We start from the raw sequence: 22,019 nt of genomic DNA on the forward strand, positions 1-22,019 counted from the left end.
GCCAAGCAGAGCAGGGCAGGGGCTGCTGAAGTCTTCCTTTGGGAGGACTGGTTAAAGCATCCCAGGATTTTCTCCACCACTGTCCAACTTCCTAGTCCCAATTTAATAGAAATATTGCTTGTTCCCTAGAACCATGCAAGGTAAGGCTTGCAGCTCCTCCAACCCTTAGTCAATTCTTAGATCTCAGGCACATGAGAGTTAAATCCCCCACCCCATATTATTAATAAGTAATCAGCCTATGGTGACCGCAACATCACCTGGGGTAGAGAAACTCTTTGGGCCCATCTCATCTTTCTCCTCGATTTATACCATAAGCAGAGAACAGGGCCCTTGTCTCCCCATTTACCCCTGTTTGACTGGATCTATTTCACCCTCAGTCCGCGACTCTCAGGGCTCTTCCCTGGGGGATGAAGCTGAAATACACTCCATGGCTGGTGGGAGGGGAGAGTCAGACAGCCTCCTCAGAGGACATGAATGACCAGGGAACCTGGCATTCACACAGTAGACTGCGGCACTTGCTGGACTCAGGCTTTATAAAATAAACAAGTCTCTGCCCCTTTGCTGCCCCTCAGGCTCTGCTCACACACTGCACAGTCCCATCTTCCCAGAGCGATCCTCGCTCTTGAGCCATCTATCTGCTGTCTGTCTCACTCACCAGGGATGGGCAAATGCCGTGCTGTAAGTGATCCCCATGGAATCAGACTCCAGCTTGGAATCTGTCTGCCCTTTCCTCCTCACCAGGTGTTTCATAAGCTCTGGAGGCAGAGAAGAGTTGGGGTCTTACTGAATAAATATGCGTTCCAAGCAGTCCACAGACTCCTCTACACCACTGCCAGTGCCCCCAGGGTTCAGCCCTGAGGCCACAAGGGCAGCACCACGGCAATAAGGCAGAGACCACCACTGCCACATGAGAGCAAGTGATGTGGAGAAGGGGACCCCGGTAACATGTCCTCCGTGCCAGCAATGCAGAAGGTCTCTTGGGCAGAAGTGGGAGAAAAGAATAAAGTGGCCAAGTAGGGCTAGAAAAAGTCTTCCTACGATAAAGTCCAGGCTTGGGCGTCTCTAGGGAGCAGCGCTGTGAAAGCGCTGTTGGCGCAGCAGCTTGCCGAGGCCCACTCGGAGCAGAGACGAAATTCGGGGCGGACCTTTCGCTCATGTTGACCAGAACCAGCACAGGCCTCGTGCTCCTGCTGGCTGTGCCACAGGGTGAGGGTGCAGCCGGCAGCATAGCCCACTGCTCTGTCTGCTCTTGGCAAAGTGAGTTGTGAGTCTGGTGATTCTGAAGAAAACGAGTGTCCTGCCACGATCTGGGTCTCCACCAGCAACCTGAGAAAGGGTGCCTCAGTACTTGAAAGGATCTGGAAGTTGGGTTTAAAGCTTATAGCTTTCTTTATTCAGAAGACTTTTTAAAAAGAAAAATCACTTTCCCCTACAGGTCCTCAGCAATTACTTTTTAAATTTATTTTGTTTTTTTTGGCTGGAAGAAGTTTTGATAACGCTGCGATTCCCACCCACCCATGCACTCTTATCTGCCGGGCTTGGCCTCCGTGCCCTGTAAGCAGGGCTGCTCCACTCTTTCAATGGGTTTTATCTGGTGCTAAGGGGAGATTCGGTGCCATCTCATCACTTGCTGATCAAGAGCAATCCCGGTCCGACAGCTCACAGAACTGAAAACCCTTAAGAAGACAGAGACGGCCTTGGCAGAAGCAGTGAGGGCCTCACAGGGAGGCAAAGTCTTAAAGGTTTGAGCACCATCTTCTGGTCAGTTATTGGCCTCTGAAAACTTCATTTACTTCAGAATGGGACAATCCCTGAGCCGACAAGCTCAAGTGATTTGCACATAAAATGAGCACACAACTGGAGGCGGGGTGAGCTGGCCCAGCTGCCTGCACAGAGCAGGATGGATGCCAGCAGACACACTGGCAGTGTTAAGGTCCCACCTTCTGCCCTTCCGGCAACGTGTGATGGCGACAGAGGTAGCGACCATGACCCAGATCGACCCCTCCCCTGCTGGTAACTGGTGATGTGAAATGTGCTTAGAAAGAAGGGGTGGCCTTGTCTTCTGCCAGCCTGTATTTTGAGGGTGAGTGATCAAACTGGGCAGTACCTTCCGCAGGGGGTCAACCACACAAGGTGGCAGGGAGCCGTGCTGGGTGTGTAAACACTGCCCTAGCAGACTTCAACCTTCTGCCATCAGGGAAAGGAAGATAAATGCTAGTCATTCCTTCCATCTAATTGCACTTCATAATGGATTCCATAAACCATTAATTATCAGATTATATTTTAGGAATTGAAGATGAAAAAGCTTTGTAAAATTCAGACTCCAAAGGATCACTGACCTGCAGTCACAGTGGCAGCTGGAAAGAGCTCAGACAACAGGCTACTCACAGGCAGGGAAGACCCTGGCAGGAGGAAGACTCAGGGGCCACCACGGGTGCTACTCCACCTGGCGCTGGTTCACTGCTGCGTTACATGTATCACGTGCTCCTCAGGGAGGGGACGAGGCCTCCAGGTTGGGTAGAAGCTTTAGGCTTTGATTAGGGAAAGGGGATTGAGGACACCACAGAAAAGCTATGGGAACCAGCCTCAGGTGCAGAATACCATGAAGAGTTTCCTGGTAAGGCAAAGACGGTTTGCAGCTAGATGGCCTCACACTGAACACTCCCAGAAGAAACACTCCAAAGGCTTTGTTTTGGGAATGGCTGACTATACTGACAAGGTGGGACTCAGCATGGAAATGAAGCCTTCCTGTGTCAGCATGCTGCTACCTGTCCTACTGCCACCATGAGAGGAGGCTGGAAGGATGACAGACGTGAGGAAGGTGCTGAGTGTGCTCAAGGCTGGGAATCCCCAGATGGTCTGATGGTGCTTTTCTCTCTTTTTTTTTTTTTTTGCGGTACGTGGGCCTCTCACTGTTGTGGCCTCTCCCGTTGCGGAGCACAGGCTCTGGACGCACAGGCTCAGCGGCCATGGCTCACGGGCCCAGCCGCTCCGCGGCATGTGGGATCTTCCCGGACCGGGGCACGAACCCGTGTCCCCTGCATCGGCAGGCAGACTCTCAACCACTGAGCCACCAGGGAAGCCCCCTATTTTCTCTCATTTTTAAGTGGCCAGAAGGCACTGGCAGCACCTGCAGCCCCACTCTGTGGGCCACTGTCCTGCACTGAACTGCTGGTCTGCATGCTGAGGGCTGCCAGCACATCACACCGCTCTGGTTACTCTGGTCACCAGCTCCTATCCCACTGCTCTTTCAGGCTCTATTTCAGAAGCTATACTCCACTTGGGGATGGACAGTGTCAGAGAGGCCACAGCAGCAGGCCTGTGAGGAACAGGCCTGCCTGCTACGGAGGGCGGTCACGTTGGTGTTGATGACTCAGACTTGGTTTTATGAGAACCATGATGCTTCTGTCCGTTTCCCAAGTGAGACCACTTAGGTTGGTGCCAAGCTAAGATGCTCAATACTCAGGACATCGAGGGAGGAAGGGCAAAAGGCAAGTGTGGAGCATCCTCTCTATTGCTAACGTAGGGCCCTCCACGATGAGCAGCCACTCACTTGGCCTCCCCACAGATTAGGGTCACGGTACCGTCTAGCAAGTCCTCCACGGTCACTGCCACAAGCTCAGAGCTGGTCTGGGATGTCTGCGAATCTGGCAATGTCACAAACACCTGTGAACCAGCAAGCTGGGTCTCCTCCAAAGTGATCACCTGCTCCGTCTGGGCCACCGGCTCTGGGGTTTGGATCACCTGAAAGGGAAAGACCGTGAGGCTGCTCTGGGCAGTGTCCACAGTTGGCTCCCCAGAACTTACATGGTTTTCATCTCACGCTGTAATGATGATATTTATGTTTTCACCAGAGGAGAGCAGTTACATGTGCTTAATGGGAAGAGGCAAGTCTAACACACCAGTGATGCAAAAGAGAAGGCAGGCAAACAAGTTAAGTAACTCTGTGCCAAATTGCTATAATTTAGCTCCGTACGCCACCTCAGGGTGCCTGGACTCTGATTACACACCAGTGAACGCGGGCTCAGTTTCTCACCCTGGGTTTTCCTGTCTTGAGGATTACACTGCAGAAGTAAGTGCCGTGTGAAAGGAATGCTACTGAATCAAAGTGGTTCGTGTCATGCTTGAACCATGGAAATGGGAGTGGTTTACCAGAAGCTCGGGTTGCCAAAGGTGGCATGTCTGGACCTTGATCAGGCTAAGAGCCTTACTTGGAGGCTACGTGGCTACAGAGCTAATGGCTACAGGAAGAAGAACGGGTAGACAAAATGTGGCTTCTGTCAGCTCCCTCACGCAGCTCACCAGGCTGGAGGGCACTGGCTTCTCTCCTCCACAGGCCACACACACCCCTTCCAAATCTGCAGCATCTGTTAAAGATGACTTTCCCATCTCAGGGAGAACTAGTCTGGTTAAGTACACCCAGTTCTTGCCTGAACCTCCGAGTTGATGTTTCTGAGCCATGGAGCTCAGAACAGCTGGATGTTTTCAACACAGAGCGCCCGCAGAGGGCACAGCAACCCTGGATCTTGAGAGCTGCCGAGAGCAGAAAGTGCTTTCCACTAGACCTGAGTGGGCAGAAATGGAGATGCCAAGCTCAGCCATGTCTCTGCTGTAGGAGTGAAGAGACCAATTGTGATGTTCAATAAAAAATCATCTAGGACAGCAGTTTTCAAACTGTTTTTCTTTTTCTTTTAGCAATGGAATATTTTTTTCGCCCCAAAGGACATCTTACCCAGAATCCTAATATATAAAAAAGATAATAGCAGCGCTGTTCTCATTGAAATGGCAGCAGGATTGGCACCCAGAGGCCTGGCCGCCTGACTTGCCCTCTGCTCCCCACAGAGGCCTGTAAGAACACGGCTATAAGGGGCTGCTCTAAGGGACAGGACGGGGGGCGGCCCAGCCAGCTCACAGTTCCTCTCCCGTCCATTCACAAATTACTGTCAATCAACAGAATGGAGTTTCTTTTCCCTTCCTGCCCACCCTCTCTGGAGAAGACGGGAAGGCAGTAATAGAACCAGAGACACAAAGAGGGGCTGGAGCAAGCGTACCCTTGAAATATCAGAAGAGGGGGGGCTTTACACCCAGGTAAAGGTGAGAAGCCCAGACGTTCAAATGTGCCCTGTGCCCAGCCCAGAGGAGTTACCAAAGCATTTCAGCTGAAGGTGGTCTCAACAAAGAGCTCATCTACGCTCCTCCAAGGTTTCCTGCAACTCTCACCACATCCCATGGTGTTCTGCAGAAGGTGAGGGAGTGTGTGAATTGGGAGGAGAGGCCAATGTCATTCTGCTTTTGAAAATTCTTGTTCCAGCTTCCCTCTACTCAGGGGCCATTTCACATGTGGTCACCAGGAGGCTAGAATTTTCTGTTCTGTTTGGTAAGAGGTCCAGAGAGACTCTTCTGCAAGATCCTCTTGGTCATGAATGCATCACTCATGGGGCCCTTTGAGAGCCCCGGGGAGAAAGGCTAGGTGTCGTGATGGGACTGCCTCCAGAGAAGCCTCAGGGACCCCGTGTCAGCACCCTCATATCTGATGGCCCCAGAATCACCTGCACCATCTGCGAGGCAGCCACTTGGCTTTCAGTGCCCGTCACCTTTGGGTGTTCAGATTCCAAGTGACAGTCCAGCTGGGCCTGGGAGGTGAAGAGCTCCCCGCAGAGCTCACAGGGGAAGGTGCTCTCCGACTGCTTGAAGTGCTCAGTGGTGACGTGGTGCTGCAGCGCCCCGGGAAAGCGGAAAGTGGCCGCACAGTACAGACACCGGAACGGCTGTGACCCTGGAGGAAGGGGACAGAGGGAGTGACTGAGGGAAACGAGAGGAGGGAGGGGAGAGGAAGGTACAAGCGGGGGCGAGGAGCACAGGCAGGTCCAGAGGCAGCTCTTCAGCTCCTGTGGGGCCTGGAGCGTGTACAGTTTGGGGAGCCCTCTGTAGGAAGACTGATACAGAATTACACATACAGGACTAGGGGCAGATCTTTGGAAGGGTCCCACCAAGTGCAAGGCTCCAAGGCACAGCTTCATTAGCATCAGATTCAGGCGAAATCTGCCTCTGCCAAAGTCCATTATTCATTCAACTGTAATGATGCTGACAATGTTTATTTAGTCAATTCTAAGAAGCACCTTTTAACGTCTCTGAAATGGGATCAATGGCATCTTACTACTGTTACAGGCCATGGAGGTGGGTGTAATTGTCAACAAGTGCACTTGCACAGACATCTAAAGGGGCAGCATCAAGACTTGCAGAATGCATGTCCACAGTCTGAAAGAAAAGCCCTAAGACAGGAGCGGTGCATGTTTTAAACTCACAGGAAACAAATGGTTTAGAGGGAGGAGGTAAGGGTTGGATGTTCAGCTACATTCCCAAAGCAGGAATCAGAAGACTAGTTTTGCTAATGCTCGAGAGACCAAAACCACCTTACCGTGCTCTCCATCACCAATGCTCTTGACGGTGGAGGGCAACACCACGTGGAATAACACTCACGCCAACAATGTGAACTGAGAGCTACTCTGGGAAGCTGAATTCTTACGTTGATCAACTTATTCCTTACGTTTCCTTTTTTTATGTATGCATACAAGAGTGCATACAATCTACATCAAATTAAGTCCAAAGCAGCACTTAGGATAACCTGCAAACTCTAAGTGACAAGAAAGCATAGTTTAACTGGCAGCAGTTTTTCTTTCTTAATGGTTCATTAAAAATGGTGCCTCTTATAGAACTGGCATTTTAGATTTGATAAGGTATAGCAGGAACAATGATAATCATGGGTAACGCTTACGAGATGCTTACTGGTGCCAGGCCTTAAGTGTTTTCTGTGTATTAACGTATTCAACTCTCACGGTTCCCCTATGACGTAGGTACTGCAACCGTCCCTGTTTTGTAGATGAAGAAACTGAGGCACAAGTTAGCTGCTACTTAGCCTGGGTCGCGCAGCTGTGGGTGGTGGAGACGAGACCCATCCCTGGGCAGTGCAGCTCAGGAGCATCTTGGCAGGGGCACTGACCTGAATGCTGGCACTTGATGTGAACCTGCAGCAAAGCTGGCGTGGGGAAGAGCTCCTTACACTGGCCACATTCATGGAACTTCATATCTGAGAAGCACACAAGGAAAGAAGTGGTGGGAGAGAACAAAAGGAAGATTCTCTGAGCCTGGGGAGTAACAGGGCTGGGGGCAGGGTGACGGCTCACACTTAGCGAGCATCTACGAAGTGCCAGGAACCTGATGCCTATGCTACATTAGTGCAATCTGTGGTAAAGAGCGCCAGATCCGGATCCAAGTGCCCAGATGCAAAGAGGGTTGTTGTGAGAATTAAAGGAGAAAACACACGTGGGTGCTGAGCACAGTGCCGTGCACTCAGGAGACACTTCGTAACTGCGAGCTGTTGTGATTATCCCCCAATTTATCTGTAACACAGGTATGAATAATTGACTTTCTGAAGAAAAGGAAACAGGTTCAGAAAGAGATGTCACTTGCCAAGGTCACACAGCTAGAGTTAGGATTCCCACCCTGGCCTGTGTGCCACCCTTCCCATGTGCCACGACCAATCACCACCGAGGCTGGCAGGAGTCACACTGCTCTAGGTCTCCAGTTGCAAGAACTACTGCTACTCAAGCTAGTGTTACTGATGGACTGACGTGGCACCTGCCGGTGTGCTGGGGAGGAAGAGGGTGTCACTGCAGCACACCACACTCTAGCACTAGAAGTCGGGATTTAGGGCTGGAACCCAGGATGCTACGTCACCAAGCCCCTTCCACTCCTCAGCCCCCACTCCCAGTCCAGGGCACCCCAATTCACCTGCGTGCTCTGCTTTGATGTGCTTCTTGTGTTCAATGGTGTTGGGAAAGGTTTTGTCACAGGAGCTGCACTGGAGTGACGAGAACTTGGAAGATCGATGGTTCTGAGCAGCAAACACGTCAGGGTGGTGGGTCCGATTGTGGTACCACAAACCAGACAATTGCTAAAAGGAATGTGGCAAATGTTAGGTCTTGGATGTTCCAGCAAGCTGGAGAGTTCACAAAGCCTCAGGAGAGAAAAGCGCTCCCAGGGAAGCTTATGGACCTGGAGTCACACTCTTACCCACCACAGTGAGTGCTGACATGCGAGGGGACGCTGGTGCTCATGGGAACAAGGCACCTGTGTATCCACTGAGGTCACCACAGGGCAGGGCCGGGGCCTTCAGAAACCCATTCCTCACAAGCTTAGGAGGGAGGTGTTAGGCTCTTTCCAGTGACGTGGAAGCTGAGGCACAGAGGGGTGAAGTGACTTGCCCAAGGTCACATGATCAGTAAACAGGAGGACCAGGATTCACACCCTGGCCTTCTGAATGGAGAATCTGTGCTTCACCACCGAGCTGTCTTGCTGCCTGTCAGAGGCCCAGAGCGCAGCAGGGAAACCTGCTGGAGACGGGCAGGTGCTACCCCTACTCCGTAAGCCAGTGCCCCCTTCTTCCCGGGTTCCAGAGCAGCGCTGCGACACTCTCCGTACAATTCCATGGTTTCCTAGAGACCAAGCCCAGGTTTTACCCAGCTCTGTAACCCTAACGTCACAGCACAAGGCTTGGAACAAAGTTAGCTCTCAATTTCTGTTGAGCTGAAATTAGCTGCTGCGTTTCTCTCTCTGTACCCAAATGCTATAGATGCCAGCGAGGGCCATTCTTTTCTCTGTGGTCTTAGAGTTTCTCAAAGAAGTGGTTTCTTTTCAGATCTGTATGGGGTTTCCCTTCAATTATATAGCAAATTCTAAGGTAAAAAAGCAGAGCTCTTCCCCAGGAGTTAAAAAATCCTCCAAAAAGCACCAATAATTGTGCTAAACAAGATAATTCCAGGTAGTGTTACACACCCCAGTGTCATTCTCACATCCCTCAACACGTGGGATCAATAGGTTCTAAAGAATGTAAATATCCAGGGAAAATGCAGGATTCAGTTCAGGACGAGGCTGAAATCTAAGAGAAGACGTGCAGGAACTCCTGGCTCCAATTAAAGCTCCCCCACTGACCCCACTCTGACCAGGTCACCACAGAGGATGTGAATAACCTATCAGCTGCATTCTTCATGAGAACCGGCCAAATGGTCATATCCTGGAGACAAGAGGTGTTCTGCAAGCCACAAACACGGGGGCCAAGGGAGACCAAAGGGAGAGCGGATGAGGGCCCGGGAAAGGTGCCCGCAGAAGCTGAGCTCACCTGGTAGGCCTTGTTGCAGATCCCACAGCTGAAGGGCTTCCCTCCGACGTGGGTCACCATGTGCCGCTCCAGCATCGAAGGGGCGCTGAAGATCTTCCCACACGTGGGGCAGGGGTGGTACTCCTTGGAGTGCACCTCGTGGATGTGCTTTCGGTGATCCTGCAGAGTGGGGAAGCTCATCCTGCACTTCTTGCAGTCATATGGATCTTCTATGTCTGGTTCCATGAGGGGAGGGAGGGAGACACCACAGGCAACAATCAGTGACAAGTGGCTTTCTGTGTGCAGCTCCAGAAGCCAGACTGTTTAGAGGTCATGCAGGGTGACAGACTCGAAGGACCAGAAATCACTGCATCCAACACCTAACTACCTCCTGCTTTCATCCTGGGAGGTGGGGTTCCTCTGAGGCTTCTGGATTAACCACCTCTGAGCATGAGTTTACCTCAATTCCTCATCTTATAAGTTAAATTCCATCTTACTACTTTCCAGGGAGTATCACCTTTGCTCTTCCCCTGCCTGCAGTGGGTGTTTTGGGGTTTTCTAATTCTCTGTAGAGATTTCCCACATACTCCCCAAAGCATCACTATTTCCTTTTTTGTCAGTAGTACAATGCAGAGGATGAATGCTTCCTTGATCCCCACTTTAGATTCAACAACAAAAACATTTTCATAAGTAATGTTTATTAAGTGCTATATGACATGCGTGTTTTAAGTGCCTACATATATTAAATCACTTAAAACTTCCAATAACCCTATGTGTAGGTTCTACTACCAGTCCTATTTTATAGATTAGGAAAATTAAGGTTTAGAGAGTGCCCAATGGCACAAGTATGATATTGCTGAGCTGGGTAACAATCCCAGCTTTCACTCCCAAGGTCATGCTCTGAGCTGCATGCTGAATTGGACAAGGCAACTCCTCAGTGGGACCTCAAAAGTAAGAACTAGCACTGATGAAGAATACATTTGCCATCCCTGTGGCAGGAAAGTTCAGTCTTTTCCGAAGGTAACAGAAAGTAAAATGTTTGAATAATAAAATCCTTTGCCCACAGAAAGGCCCAGCCCATCAGCCAATCTTATGTGTGTGCTGATCCAGGCTAATTCAGGGATTCTGACACGCAGCAGCACTCGGCATCATTAACTAGTATCCCTGTGGACGTGAGCTCTTGAGATCTCAGTTTCACACTATCTTTTAAGATACTCGGAAGGAATTCTCCGTAAGCAATGATGTGATCCTATGAAACAGGCAAGGAACAGTCAATGAGAGAGGGGCCTGGATGCTGGGCCTGCTTTGGGTGATCCGCTCCAAGTCATGGCAAAGTTTTTCGGGTCTTCTCTATTCTGAAAATTGATAATGTCTTCCCCTTTCCTGACTTCATGTGATGCCACTGGGAAAAGGAGACTAAAGCGGAATGTCCTTTAAAGAGATTGAGAGGACTTCAAAGTTGTGGCACTGGATCCAAGCCAAATCCCACTCACCTGGAAGTCTACTGCAACTGGATTTGCTGGACAACCTTGTAAACTCCTTGGGGGGAGTGGGGGGCAGCACTTTATGTTTTCCTGTATTGCCCAGTGCCCAGCCACATGCTGGGCACATACAAGCTCTGGCGAAGTGCCTTGTTGGCTGGCTGACAACAGACTTGAATGTGTTGACAGAAAGCACATGTTTGTGAGATACTGTATTTGCCAACAGTTAGAAACTGGTGTGTGGGAAACGAAGGTAGGGAGGGGAAAAGGGAAGAAGGGTATGCAAGGTGCATGGCATGAAAAAAAAGGCAGGCTCTTATGGTGACAGGTGGCCCTGGAGAAGGCTGCTCTTGTCACCAATACTCTCTAGCATTTATTGAGCATTCTCTATGTGGCAGGCATGGAGCTTCATGCTTTACGTGTGATATCTCTTTTATTCTCACAACAGCCCAATGTGGTAGTGTTACTATTTTCTCTACCTTACAGAAGGGGCATAAGAGGCTTAAAAAGGTAAAGAAATTTGTCTAAGGCCTAAAAGAAGTAAATGGCAGAGTAGTCAAGATTCAAGCCCAGGCCCGTGTGATTTCAGAGCCCAAGCTCTTAACCACCCTGCTGGGCTGTGCCGATCACATGACTGCTACAACAAGAGCAGCTGAAGATGATGTGACGTGACCAGCGGATGCCTCCTTGGCGATTTCCTGATGATGTGATAAGGAATCACAAAATCTCCTCTTCCTCCCCTGTGTGTGTTGAATGGAAGTGTGTTTTTGTCTGTATCAGTTCTAGTAGAAGGGGACAAAGATGGGGGCAGACCCTACTAACTGGGTAAATACAAGGCATTTGGAAGAGAATGCTGGGCAGAAGGCTTTTAAGGGAACATGACTAGGGACCACTCACAGTGGTACACGTTAACTCAGAAAGCGTCCAGGCTGCTCCTATGGGGAAAGGCACGTTATGACCATAAGATGAGAGTGGGAGTAGGAAAACGAAGCTCAGCGGACAAATGGAAATATTCTGGTGCTCTGCGAGCCTGTCTGTTATAGAGACCCTTTCCTTCAAACATAATGGGCCTCTGTCAGCCAAAAAGAGCCAGGTGGGCTAAAACGGAAGACAAGGAAACAGCCTGGACAGAGAATCACACAATGACATGTTAAAATGGGATTCTTCTTGAAATAGGAATGAGGGACTCTGGCTTTTGCAGGAGAATAGGAGAGGGGAAGGCACTGAACGGGGTCCAGCTCTGGTGGAGTGATGACTTCTGTTATGACTGCTGCGTGCCTTCCCAGCGCCAGGCCTGGTGCTCAGTGCCTAATATCCACAACCTCAGTACATACTGTGAAAGGTGTGCAGGTGGATGGAGAGGCCATTGGCTTGCCGGAAGCCCTTGCCACAATCTCTGCAGACGTATGGCTTGTCCCCGGTGTGGGTCCTCACGTGGCGGGACAGCTCAATGGACTGGGCAAACACAGCATCACAGTACTGGCACGCATACATTTTTCCTGGAAACATACGTGAGTTTATTAGAGGCAGCACTAAACATTTAGGGCATTCATAAAAACAAAATCACATTCTAAGGCACACAGCAGGGAAATATAATCTGGGAGATGACAGTAAAACACGAGGCAATTTGTAATACACTGGGTGAGAGGTCTGAGCCATCCTATCAGATGGTACCTCACAAACACAGTTGATCACACAGGGAGGGTATCAGTGTCTCCCTACCCTGAGGGATAAGGACAGAGTTCTCATCACACAAGACTAGCCATCTGTTAATCTGGCCACTACAAGTATGTAAGAGCTCATTCCATTCCCAGGAAGCAGATATATCCTTGAGCCCAGAAAGACGTGAGCCTGGATCCCTTAAAAAACATACAGGGCAGAAATGCAACTGCACATAAAAATGACAGACATGGACTCAGAAAAGAATGACAGCTTTCTGCCAGCGACTTGCTATAAAGATTCTCTTGGCTCCTCTATTTTCTCATGCACTAATGAAAATACAATGACCAGACTGCCAGAGAGCATTAGAAAATACCGGTGAAGAGCAAGTCTGGAAAATCAGCATTTGTAAAAAAATGCTAGACCAAATGTACCTTCAGTCTCCCTTATGGGCTAATAGAGAAATGGGAAAATCAATAAGGTGAGGGTCCAGACAGCCCAGATCCTAGGGGTGACTTCAACTAGGGCAATCCACCTCATTTTCATTTTTTATATTGTTACACTTTGGAATAAGATTTTGTTAAGAAAAATGGGTTTCTTACCATTTCCTCTAAGATCAGAACAAGACAAGGGTGCCCACTCTCACCACTATTATTCAACATAGTTTTGGAAGTTTTAGCCATGGCAATCAGAGAAGAAAAAGAAATAAGGAATCCAAATTGGAAAAGAAGTAAAACTGTCACTGTTTGCAGATGACATGATACAATACATAGAGAATCCTGAAGATGCTACCAGAAAACTACTAGAGCTAATCAATGAACTTGGTAAAGGATACAAAATTAACGCACAGAATTCTCATGCATTCCTATACACTAACAACGAAAAATCTGAAAGAGAAATTAAGGAAACACTCCCATTTACCATTGCAACAAAGAGAATAAAATACCTAGGAATAGACCTACCTAAGGAGACAAAAGATCTGTATTCAGAAAACTATAAGACACTGATGAAAGAAATCAAAGATGATACAAACAGATGGAGAGATGTACCATGTTCTTGGATAGAAGAATCAATATTGTGAAAATGACTATACTACCCAAAGCAATCTACAGATTCAGTGCAATCCCTATCAAACTACCAATGGCATTTTTCACAGAACTAGAACAAAAAATTTTACAATTTGTATGGAAACACAAAAGACCTCGAATAGCCGAAGCAACCCTGAGAAAGAAAAATGGAGCTGGAGGAATCAGGCTCCCTGACTTCAGACTATACTACAAAGCTACAGTGATCAAGACAGTATGGTACTGGCACAGAAACAGAAATATAGATCAATGGAACAGGACAGAAAGCCCAGAGATAAACCCACGCACATATGGTCACCTTATCTTTGATAAAGGAGGCAAGAATATACAAAGGAGAAAAGACAGCCTCTTCAGTAAGTGGTGCTGGGAAAACTGTACAGCAACATGTTAAAGAATGAAATTAGAACACCCCCTAACACCATATACAAAAATAAACTCAAAATGGTTTAAAGACCTAAATGTAAGGCCAGACACTATAAAACTCTTAGAGGAAAACATAGGCCGAACACTCTATGACATAAATCACAGCAAGATCCTTTTTTTTTTTTTTTTTTTTTTTTAACATCTTTATTGGAGTATAATTGCTTTACAATGGTATGTTAGTTTCAGCTTCACAACAAAATGAATCAGTTATATATATACATATGTTCCCATATCTCTTCCCGCTTGCGTCTCCCTCCCTCCCACCCTCCCTATCCCACCCCTCCAGGCGGTCACAAAGCACCGAGCTGATCTCCCTGTGCTATGCGGCTGCTTCCCACTAGCTATCTACCTTACGTTTGGTAGTGTATATATGTCCATGCCTCTTTATCGCTTTGTCACCATTTACACTTCCCCCTCCCCATAGCCTCAAGTCCATTCTCTAGTAAGTCTGTGTCTTTATTCCTGTTTCACCCCTAGGTTTTTCATGACATTTTTTTTTTTTTTAAATTCCATATATATGTGTTAGCATACGGTATTTGTCTCTCTCTTTCTGACTTACTTCACTCTGTATGACAGACTCTAGGTCTATGCACCTCATTACAAATAGCTCAGTTTCGTCTCTTTTTATGGCTGAGTAATATTCCATTGTATATATGTGCCACATCTTCTTTATCCATTCATCCGATGATGGACACTTAGGTTGTTTCCATCTCTGGGCTATTGTAAATAGAGCTGCAATGAACATTTTGGTACATGACTCTTTTTGAATTATGGTTTTCTCAGGGTATATGCCCAGTAGTGGGATTGCTGGGTCATATGGTAGTTCTATTTGTAGCTTTTTAAGGAACCTCCATACTGTTCTCCACAGTGGCTGTATCAATTTACATTCCCACCAACAGTGTAAGAGGGTTCCCTTTTCTCCACACCCTCTCCAGCATTTATTGTTTCTAGATTTTTTGATGATAGCCATTCTGACTGGTGTGAGATGATATCTCATTGTAGTTTTGATTTGCATTTCTCTCATGATTAGTGATGTTGAGCATTCTCTCATGTGTTTGTTGGCACTCTGTATATCTTCTTTGGAGAACCCACCTTCTAGCGTAATGGAAATAAAAACAAAAATAAACAAATGGGACCTAATGAAACTTAAAAGCTTTTGCACAGCAAAGGAAACCATAAACAAGACGAAAAGACAATCCTCAGTATGGGAGAAAATATTTGCAAACGAAGCAACTGACAAAGGATTAATCTCCCAAATACACAAGCAGCTCATGCAGCTCAGTATCAAAAAAAACAAACAACCCGCTCCAAAAACTGGCAGAAGACCTAAATAGACATTTCTCCAAAGAAGATATACAGATTGCCAACGAACACATGAAAGGATGCTCAACATCACTAATCATTAAAGAAATGCAAATCAAAACTGCAACGAGGTATCACCTCACACCAGTCAGAATGGCCATCATCAAAACATCTACAAACAAAAAATGCTGGAGAGGTTGTGGAGAAAAGGAAACCCTCTTGCACTGTTGGTGGGAATGTAAATTGATACAGCCACTATGGAGAACAGTATGGAGGTTCCTTCAAAAACTAAAAACAGAACTACCATATGCCCCAGCAATCCCACTATTGGGCATATACCCTGAGAAAACCATAGTTCAAAAAGAGTCATGTCCCACAGTGTTCATTGCAGCACTATTAACAATAGCCAGGACATGGAAGCAACCTAAGTGTCCATCAACAGATGAATGGATAAAGAAGATGTGGCACATATATACAATGGAATATTACTGAGCCATAAAAAGAAACAAAACTGAGTTATTTGTAGTGAGGTGGATGGACCTAGAGTCTGTCATACAGAGTGAAGTAAGTCAGAAGGAGAAAACAAATACCATATGGTAACACATATATATGGAATCTAAAAAACAAATGGTTCTGATGAACCTAGGGGCAGGACAGGAATAAAGACACAGACGTAGAGAATGGACTTGAGGACACCAGGGGGCTGGGAGGGGAAGCTGGGACGAAGTGAGAGAGTGGCAATGGACATATATACACTACCAGATGTAAAATAGCTAGCTAGTGGGAAGCAGCCACATAGCATAGGGAGATCAGCTCAGTGCTCTCTGACTACCTAGAGGGGTGGGAAAGGGAGGGTGGGAGGGAGGGAGACGCAAGAGGGAGGGGATATGGGGATATATATATATACGTAGAGCTGATTCGTGTTGTTATACAGCAGAAACTAACACAATATTGTAAAGCAATTATACTCTAAGATGTAAAAAATAAAGTAGCAGTACAGCAGGGAAAAAAAAAAAAAGAAAAATAGGGTTTCTTGAATCAAGAGTTGAAATTATTGAGAAGCCCAGGACTCAGCCTTTGGCCTTCTTCTCTGTCTCCACTTTCTAGACGATCTTATCTCAGAGCCTTACATTCTACCTGTACATTGCTAGCTCCCACATTCTCTCTAGCTCCCACATTTACTTCTCTATCTCCCAGCTGTCCCTAGAACTTCAGACTTATATCCACTGCCTATCAGCCTAGCTGTCCAGCTGGAGGTCCGAGTAGCTCAAATTTACCACCATGCCAAAACAGAGTTCCTGAGTCCACCGCCACCACCCCCACAACCCACCCACCTATAAATACACACACACACTCCAGTTTCCCCCGTTTCAGTAAATGGCAGCATCATTTACCTGGCTGCTCATGTCAAAACCCCCAAAGCCACCCTTAATTCCTCTCTTTCCCTCATATCCCACATCTAATCCATTATCAGTCCTGTCACTTCCACTTTCAACAACATATCCCCAAACTTGAACATTTTTTTACAATTCCTCCAACACAGCTTCGTAAGACCCATTCTGGATTTTTAACCTCCAAAGTGATGAGACAATACATTTGCGATGTTTTAAGCCACCGCTCCTGGTAATTTTTTACAGCAGCAATAGAAACGAACACACCTCACATAAAAACCAAAGTCCTTACCTTGGCTTAGAAGATCCTATAAGATCTGGCCTTTTGGTTTCTTTTTTTTTTTTAAATAAATTTATTTATTTTTATTTATTTTTGGGTCTTTGTTGCTGAGCGCGGGCTTCCTCTAGTTGCGGCGACCGGGGGCTACTCTTCATTGTGGTGCACGGGCTTCTCATTGCGGTGGCGTCTCTTGTTGCAGATGACTTCTCTTGTTGCAGAGCATGGGCTCTAGGCACGTGGGCTTCAGTAGTTGTGGCATGTGGGCTCAGTAGTTGTGACTTGCGGGCTCTAGAGCGCAAGCTCAGTAGTTGTGGCACACGGGCTTAGTTGCCCCGCAGCGTGTGGGATCTTCCTGGACCACGGCTCGAAGCCGTGTCCCCTGCATTGGCAGGCGGATTCTTAACCACTGCGCCACCAGGAAAGTCCCAAGTTCTGCCCTTTGGTGACCTCTCTGACCTTATCTCTCAACACTTTTCCCTCACTTACTGTGCTTTAGCCCCTTCTACTTTTCTTCGGTCCCTCAAACAGGTAAGTCTCATTCGTTCCCACTTGGAGAGGGGGTGCTCTGCACTCGTGTTCTTCTCCTAGATCTTCCATTGGTTCTGTCTCTCATTGTGTTCAGGTTTCTACTCAAATCTCCTCTGCTCTCTCTGATGATACAAATATTAATAAATAGTTCCCAATCCCCACCCCTGCTGCTTATTCTGCTTTATTTTTCCTCATTGCAGTGACTACTATCTGAATTTATATTACACACATATATATGGTCTGTTTTACCCACTGGAATGTTAGCTCCGCGGGCTTGTGTATAGTTACACTATCCCTAGTGCCTGGAATAATGCTCAAGAAATTCATTCACTCAGTAAATGTTTATTGAGGACCTCCTATTGCTAAGTACTATTCTAAGTTCCACAGATACATCAGAGGGAAGGAAAAAAAAAAGACTAAGAGCTTTACCCTCATGGAGCTTGTATTCTAACAGGGGGAGACTAACTATAAACAAAATAAATTAATACGTAGATGATAGACCCTATGATAAGTGAGAGGGAGGAAAATAATGCAGGGGAACTGGGGCTGGGGCACTGAGACTTTACACAGGGTGGTCAGGAAAGGCCTAAAGGAGAACGTGAGGTTTGTGTAAAGACTTGAAGGCGGTGAGGAAGTGAAGCCTCGAGGTGTCTGAAGGGAAAGTATTCCAAGCAGAGGTCAGAGGTCAGAGGCCTGCAGGTCAGAGGCCTTGCAAGGAAGCTGCAACGGGTAGAACAGGGCAAGTGAAGGGGAGAGCAGTAAGAGATAAGGTTGGAGAGGTATCGGGGACTTGATCATGCGGGGCCTGGCAGGCTACCCTTCAGATTTTACACTGAATGAAGTGAAAAGCTTTTGCAGGGTTTTGAGCAGAGAAGTGACCTAACGTGGTTTAGCTTTAGAAGGATCACTTGGGCCTGTGTACTGAGAACACTGTCCAGAGAAAGGGTGAGAGGAGGAGACCAGTTAGGAGGCTACAACAACAAGCCAGGCGAGATGATGGTGGCATTTGTACTCACACATAAATGCTCCAAATGATGTACAGAATCCTCCGAGAAGCCTTCCCTGACAACACACCGCCCCCCACTCCAACTGGACTAGAAACCCCTACTTCATTCTTCCGTATCTCCCTGTAATGGTATTATTCCGTATCACACCTCTGATGGATGACCCTGACCCTGCACGGTAACTGTCTCTATACTAGAGACACGCTGGACCGTCAGCTCTGTGATCCCAGGTATTCCAGGTAAGTCACTTAGTGTCTGCCATTGCCCAGTCCACAGCAGATGCTCAACCAAGGGTTTTCTTACGCTTGAACTCCACCTCAAAGCCCAAAGAATTCCTGGCTTTATGTAAATTCTATAACTAGAAAGTCATAATATTATGTTAACCAGCTTCTCTTCAGAAACGCTCACCAAAAGCATTTTACATGTCTTTGCACATATGTATTTCCCAGCAACTGTGCACCTAGAGAGTCCACGTCTGTTTCTGTTTTTGATCTCTTTGAGATATATATCACGCCTAATCCCAAATGGGCTTTTAGGCAGCTCACAGTGTTAAAGTTTGTAGGAAAAGTGAAGAAATTCTCCAAGCCTTACCTTCTGAGTGCTTCTTCTTGGTGTGGTAGGCCAGGGCAGAGGCCTGGGTGAAGGTCATGAGGCAGTGCTTGCACATGAATGGACGGTCCCCAGTGTGAAGGCGAAGGTGGTTCTTCAGGGTAGAATTGGCCGCAAACTTTGCCCCACACTCCTCACAGGAGAACGGCTTCTCGTCAAAATGCTCCGTCAGTTTGTGGTACTGCATGCCTAGGGAAGCCATACCAGGGGCCAGAGATGCTAGTGATCAATGTTATGAATTCAGCAGGAGGATACACCCGAGCACTGTCTCAGGCCAGGCCTCGAGAGGAAGCACAGCGTGAGCCACAGGACGCCAGGCCATGCTGCTCATCAGCCCACCACCCAGCGCTCCAAGCCACCTTGGTCCGTTCCTGGCTGGGTCAGGCATCAAGTGTTCTGGGTTTATCTTATCTATCTCCTCTCTCTCTCTTAAATAGGACCCAGTCACCCAGAAAGAGTGAAACAAAACTCACTTTTCTGTTTCATTAGGTTTGGGGCAAGGGAAAACAATTCAAATTCTACATCCCCTGGTTTCTAGGACTTGTTTACTATCAAGAAACAAGTGATACATAGAAACCTAAGAGTCAGGTGTGAAATAGCTGACTATTATTATTAATAGGTATTATTATTATGAATAATCATAGCCACAATTTACTGAGTACTAACTCTATTGAAGGCACTGTACTAGGTGTTCAGCTATATTATCTTAAATCTTCATAGCAATTCAAAAAAGTAGGTGGTATCAGGGTGCCTATTTAACAGGGGGAAATTAAGGCTCAGGGAGCTGATTCCAAAGCTCATGCTCTTCTCAAAACATTACCCTGCCTCTGCTCTATTTTCTAAGCCTTTCCACAGCCCTTATCGCATACTGGAGGAAAGGCCTGGAATTCAAACTACAATATCTGAATTATCATCCTCTATTACTTCACCTTCTTGAATGTACCTGAGGCATGAGCAAATTCTCTTCCACAGAGGTCACACGTCACTGGAAGCCTCTTCTTCTTCTTCTTGGGGACGTCAGGCTCTCCACCTGTACCATGGGCCTCCAGCTGATGTTTCTCCAGCTCTTTCTTAGAGTCCTTGGTCTCGTTACACTCCTTACACTGCACCTGTTTGCTCTTGGCCACCCGACAGCGCTTCATGTGCACCTTGAGGCGGCAGTAGAAATGGAAGCTCTTGTCGCAGGCCTTACAGACGAAGCTCTTCTTGGCAGAGTCTGGGGAGGCAGAAGTATCTTTCTCTTGTTGCTCTGGCAAGGAACCAGTCTCTCCTTGACCGTTCTGTTTCCCAGGCTGGCAGTTTTCTTCAGCTGGCTCAGCCGCCTTTTCATCTGCTTTGTCCTTGGCTTCAAGGTGAAATTTATTACTCACCATCCACCTTTCCTTCTCTCCCTTTTCCTCAGTAAGGAAACCTGCACAGGAGAGAGATCTGATGGCTCTGGGAATTTCCTATGTTTCTACTTTGCTTTCTAACTTTCCTTCTTAGGGAGAATGGAGACTACTTGGAACTGTCATCTTTACTCTCTGATAAACACAGATAACATCATTTTACATCTATGTCTATGACTTTTCTAAGTATTTGAGAGCATATAAAATAAAGCAGCGATGGGTGAACTCCTAAATGAACTGCTGCCTCTTCTCTCCAATAAGGAAACAACCTGGGGGCCTAACAGGACCCCACCCACCCTGTTTCTTACCGGCATACGCCAACTCCTGCATGACAGGCTGCAGGCCTGGGAAAGATCTGTGGATGCTGCACAGGAGCTGACATATTTCAATGGCCGAGGTGGTTTTTTCCATGGCTCTGCTCAGCAATGCTCTCAGGGAAGCTTCAGGGCTGGCTGTCTCAGAGGAAATGCTCAGAATCTAAATGAATACCATGAGACAAAGGTTTGCGGTTAATATCAGCAGATTTTCTCCATGGTTTTCAACGTAGAAAACAAAGCTAATTTCAGGGAGGCATTGCTCCATCTGTAACAAGTATACATTTCGTGCCATAAATATAGTGGAGAGCCCTCTTTCTCCAAGAATAGGGAAATTAACAAAATTTTAACAAGGAGGCACATATGAAGACAAATGTGCAAATATAAAGGTGCAAGCAAGGAAGCATTGAGGATTTTCTGTGAGAAGTATCTTCTCAGAAACCAGGAGTCTCCCAAAGAACTTTTCTAGAGCTTAGTATTATATGCTTGGAAAGCTATAGGACTTGGTTGTTGGCATTTCTGTCTTGATGATCAAGATAATTTTTCATAATATATAACTGTTTCAATGTTGGGAAGTAATTCTGCATGATCAGTGGCTTCACGTTTTTAGATACTTAGGTGTACCCTTTTAAACATCATTTTCTTTCATAAAGAAACTCAGGTTGTTTGTTTTTTTTTTTTGCGGTACGCGGGCCTCTCACTGCTGTGGCCTCTCCCCTTGCGGAGTACAGGCTCTGGACTCACAGGCTCAGTGGCCATGGCTCACGGGCCCAGCCGCTCTGCGGCATGTGGGATCTTCCTGGACTGGGGCACGAACCCGTGTCCCCTGCATCGGCAGGCAGACTCTCAACCACTGCGCCACCAGGGAAGCCCGAAACTCAGGTTTTTTTTTTTAAACAGATTTTTCTTTCTTTCTTTTTTTTTTTTTAGTTTATTAATTAATTAATTAATTTTTGCTGTGTTGGGTCTTCGTTTCTGTGCGAGGGCTTTCTCTAGCTGTGGCAAGCAGGGGCCACTCTTCATCGCGGTGCGCGGGCCTCTCACTATCGCGGCCTCTGTTGGAGCACAGGCTCCAGACGCGCAGGCTCAGTAGTTGTGGCTTACGGGCCTAGTTGCTTCATGGCATGTGGGATTCTCCCAGACCAGGGCTCGAACCCGTGTCCCCTGCATTAGCAGGCAGATTCTTAACCACTGTGCCACCAGGGAAGCCCGAAACTCAGGTTTTTAAAGAAGGTTCAAATAGGGGCTTTAAAGAAGCCAAGAAAATTATTTCAAAGCCATCCTCTCAGAATGTTACAGCTATCAGCAGAAAAGAGTCAGTACACTGAGAAAATAAAGCTAAACCATCCACAGATGGCCAAATGGAATTTTCATTTTGGAAGATATTTTACTTCTGCT

At 47.2% G+C, this 22,019-nt stretch overlaps 1 protein-coding gene across 8 annotated transcripts in view; it reads right to left on the reverse strand.

The window, feature by feature from the left end:
- Positions 1 to 3,006: 3,006 nt before the first annotated feature.
- Positions 3,007 to 22,019, reverse strand: part of ZBTB40 (zinc finger and BTB domain containing 40) — a 78,229-nt gene continuing 59,216 nt past the window's right edge. For 7 of the 8 annotated variants that reach the window (XM_027109815.1, XM_027109820.1, XM_027109819.1 and 4 more), the window contains 9 exons: positions 20,616 to 20,784; positions 19,863 to 20,330; positions 18,902 to 19,108; positions 11,973 to 12,137; positions 9,179 to 9,393; positions 7,792 to 7,954; positions 7,001 to 7,087; positions 5,550 to 5,776; positions 3,007 to 3,744 (listed from right to left, as the gene is read on the reverse strand). In XM_027109815.1, coding sequence (XP_026965616.1) covers positions 3,550 to 3,744; positions 5,550 to 5,776; positions 7,001 to 7,087; positions 7,792 to 7,954; positions 9,179 to 9,393; positions 11,973 to 12,137; positions 18,902 to 19,108; positions 19,863 to 20,330; positions 20,616 to 20,784 — 1,896 coding nt within the window. In that variant the 3' untranslated portion in view covers positions 3,007 to 3,549. The remainder of the gene's footprint in view (positions 3,745 to 5,549; positions 5,777 to 7,000; positions 7,088 to 7,791; positions 7,955 to 9,178; positions 9,394 to 11,972; positions 12,138 to 18,901; positions 19,109 to 19,862; positions 20,331 to 20,615; positions 20,785 to 22,019) is intronic. The other variant, XM_027109818.1, reaches the window with a different exon arrangement.

The sequence above is a fragment of the Aethalodelphis obliquidens genome, unplaced genomic scaffold (assembly GCF_003676395.1).
Source record: "Aethalodelphis obliquidens isolate GAN/ISIS:26980383/991018 unplaced genomic scaffold, ASM367639v1 scaffold9, whole genome shotgun sequence".
Lineage (NCBI taxonomy): Eukaryota > Metazoa > Chordata > Mammalia > Artiodactyla > Delphinidae > Aethalodelphis > Aethalodelphis obliquidens.